This window comes from Eriocheir sinensis, chromosome 54 (assembly GCF_024679095.1).
Source record: "Eriocheir sinensis breed Jianghai 21 chromosome 54, ASM2467909v1, whole genome shotgun sequence".
Classification (NCBI taxonomy): Eukaryota; Metazoa; Arthropoda; class Malacostraca; order Decapoda; family Varunidae; genus Eriocheir; species Eriocheir sinensis.
The window spans coordinates 11,600,117-11,602,616 of NC_066562.1; the positions used below are offsets into that span (position 1 = coordinate 11,600,117).

General features: G+C 67.4%; 2 protein-coding genes across 19 annotated transcripts in view; both read left to right on the forward strand.

The window, feature by feature from the left end:
* Positions 1-2,031, forward strand: part of LOC126983812 (translation initiation factor IF-2-like) — an 8,846-nt gene extending 6,815 nt beyond the window's left edge. The window contains exon 2 of the mRNA XM_050836946.1: positions 389-2,031. Coding sequence (XP_050692903.1) covers positions 976-1,923 — 948 coding nt within the window. The 5' untranslated portion in view covers positions 389-975 and the 3' untranslated portion in view covers positions 1,924-2,031. The remainder of the gene's footprint in view (positions 1-388) is intronic.
* The window catches only part of LOC126983810 (protein still life, isoform SIF type 1-like), a 192,422-nt gene that overhangs the window by 85,207 nt on the left and 104,715 nt on the right, over positions 1-2,500 (forward strand). The window lies entirely within an intron of this gene.

Sequence of the window (2,500 nt, forward strand, 5' to 3'; positions counted from 1 at the left end):
CTCTCTCTCTCTCTCTCTCTCTCTCTCTCTCTCTCTCTCTCTCTCTCTCTCTCTCTCTCTCTCTCTCTCTCTCTCTCCTCCGGTTTACCTCCACAATGAGTTTTCTTAATAGTCTTCTTTCCATGGCTCATTAATCTGTATTACTCTCTCTCTCTCTCTCTCTCTCTCTCTCTCTCTCTCTCTCTCTCTCTCTCTCTCTCTCTCTCTCTCTCTCTCATATCCGGTATTTGACATTGCAACGCCCCTTGTGTGTGTGTGTGTGTGTGTGTGTGTGTGTGTGTTCGTACGTACACACTTCCGGGCGGTGTTCAGGGCCACTCGTCGAGGCGCCGCGTGTTGGGGCACGGCCCCCCTCACCCCCCCCCCTCACCCCATCCTTCCCCCCCAGGCGGTGCACACACAAGGTCACAAAACGCACACAAACGCACACAGGCTTGAACTATGTCGGCGCGCGTGTGCAGGCGGGGCATGTGAGGGCGCGGTGCGTAGCGGTGGAGGAGGTGGAGGTGGTGGAGGAGGGCGTGGAGGGCGTGGACGGAGTGGTGGGGGGTGAGGCGGCGGCGGCGGTGGTGGAGGTGGTGGTGGTGGAGGAGGCGGCGCCGTGAGTGTGTTGCGGGTGGTCGCGTGCGGCGGGCATGTGTGTGAGTGCGTGGTGAGGGCGGGGGTGCCGCCTGTCCCGGGGGACGCCCGCAGAGTGTGGTGGGGCGCCGACCTCGCCAGGCCCCCCGCCAGCCCCACCACCCGCCCCCCGCGGCCCGCCGCACCCGCCGCCCCCGCCCCCCGCTGCCCCTGCTGGCAGGACCCCCCCACCGCGACCCCTCCCGCCCGCTGCTGCTGCTGCTGCAGGAGCGACATGCACGTGCGGGGCGCAGCGGCCCCTGGGGGCGGGTGGGCGGGCGGGTGACCGGGGGGCGGGCGGGTGGCGCGGGCGGCGGGCGGTGCGGGCGGGGGTGAGTGCCACGCCCCCGCCGCACCATGTTCCGCCCCGCCGCCCCGCCCCGCCCCCCGCGCCTGCCCCGCTTACTCCATCACCTATCCGGACTACTCGAGCAAGGGGGACGTGCCCCCCCAGCCCCAGTACCTGCCCCCCCCGCCCCCCGCCCACACCCGCTCCCGCCCCTCGCCCACAGCGACGCCCAGCCAGCCCGCTTTCGTGCACCGCCATGCCTCCACGCCCGCCCTGGCCGCCACGCCGCGGCCCACGCCCACCCACACCGCTGCCCCGGGCCAGGCCCAGCCCGCTCACGCCTCGCCCGCGCCGCGCCAGGCCGCCATCTGCACGTGCCGCCCCGCGCCCAGACACTGCCGCGCCTGCGGGCCCCAGGGGTCTCGGCAGCACTCGTCAGGCCGGGCGTGGGCGGCGCGCTCCTCGTGCCGCACGCCCGCGCGGTCCAGCAGCTTCAGTTCGCGGCGGACCGGCGCGGGGCTGTGCCCGCCGCTGCCCCACGACGACGAGGGCGCCCTCAGCGACACCTACCTGGCCGTCACGCTGGGCCGCCGCCGCCACGCCCACCACAGCCCCGCCCGCGCCTCCCTCAGCCCTGCCCACGACGCCCTCTGCCTCTCAGACCGCGAGGACGGCGGCGGCGACGGCGGCGGCGGCGGCGGTGGCAGCGGCGGTGGAGTCAGAAGTGGCGGCGGCGGAGAGAAGGTTCGGTGGGCACCGGACGTGGGGGCGCCGCGCTCCCCGTCCCTGCCGCGCCCCACGCCGCCCCGCACCCGCCGCAGCTCAGACTCCACGCTGCGCCCCCACGTGGAGGCCCCCCTGCGGCCCCCCCTCATACCCCCTCGCATCGAGGAGCCCCCCCGCCAGCAGGCCGCGCCGCCGCCCCCCAGCCTGCCGCCCAGGATACAGGAGGCGCTGGAGGGCGAGGAGACCACCACCACGGACGCCGAGATGTGCGGCAGCGGCTACGAGAGTGAGGCCGACCAGCCGCTCATCTGGGGCCTGGGGGGGCCGGGGGACCAGCAGGAGGCCTGGGGCATCACCCCGCCCCACGCCCCCCACGCCAGGGTGCTGCTGGACTACGGCCTGGCGAAGGTACTAAGGGAGGGGGGGAGAGTAGTGGTAGTAGTAGTAGTGGTAGTAGTGGTAGTAGTAGTAGTAGTAGTAGTAGTAGTAGTAGTAGAAGGAGGAGGAGGAGAAGGAGAGGAGGACGAAATGTAGTAGTAGTAGAAGTAGTAGTAGTAGTAGTAGTGGTAGTAGCAGTAGTAGCAGTAGTAGTAGTAGTAGTAGTAGTAGTAGTAGAAGTAGTAGAAAGTGTAAGAAGAGGAGAAAGTAGGAATAGAGAGGGAGAAAGTGAAGAAAAGAAAATGGAAAAGGAGGAGTAAAAGTGGAAGAATAGGAAGAGGAAGAGGAAGAAGAGGAGGAAAATTAGAAGGAGCAGAATAAGTGAAAATATAAAAAGTGAATTTGGAAGAAAGAAGAAACTGGAAGAAGAAGGAAGAAGAAGAGGAGGTGGAGGAAGTGGATAAAGAGGAAAGAGGAGGAGAAGCAGGA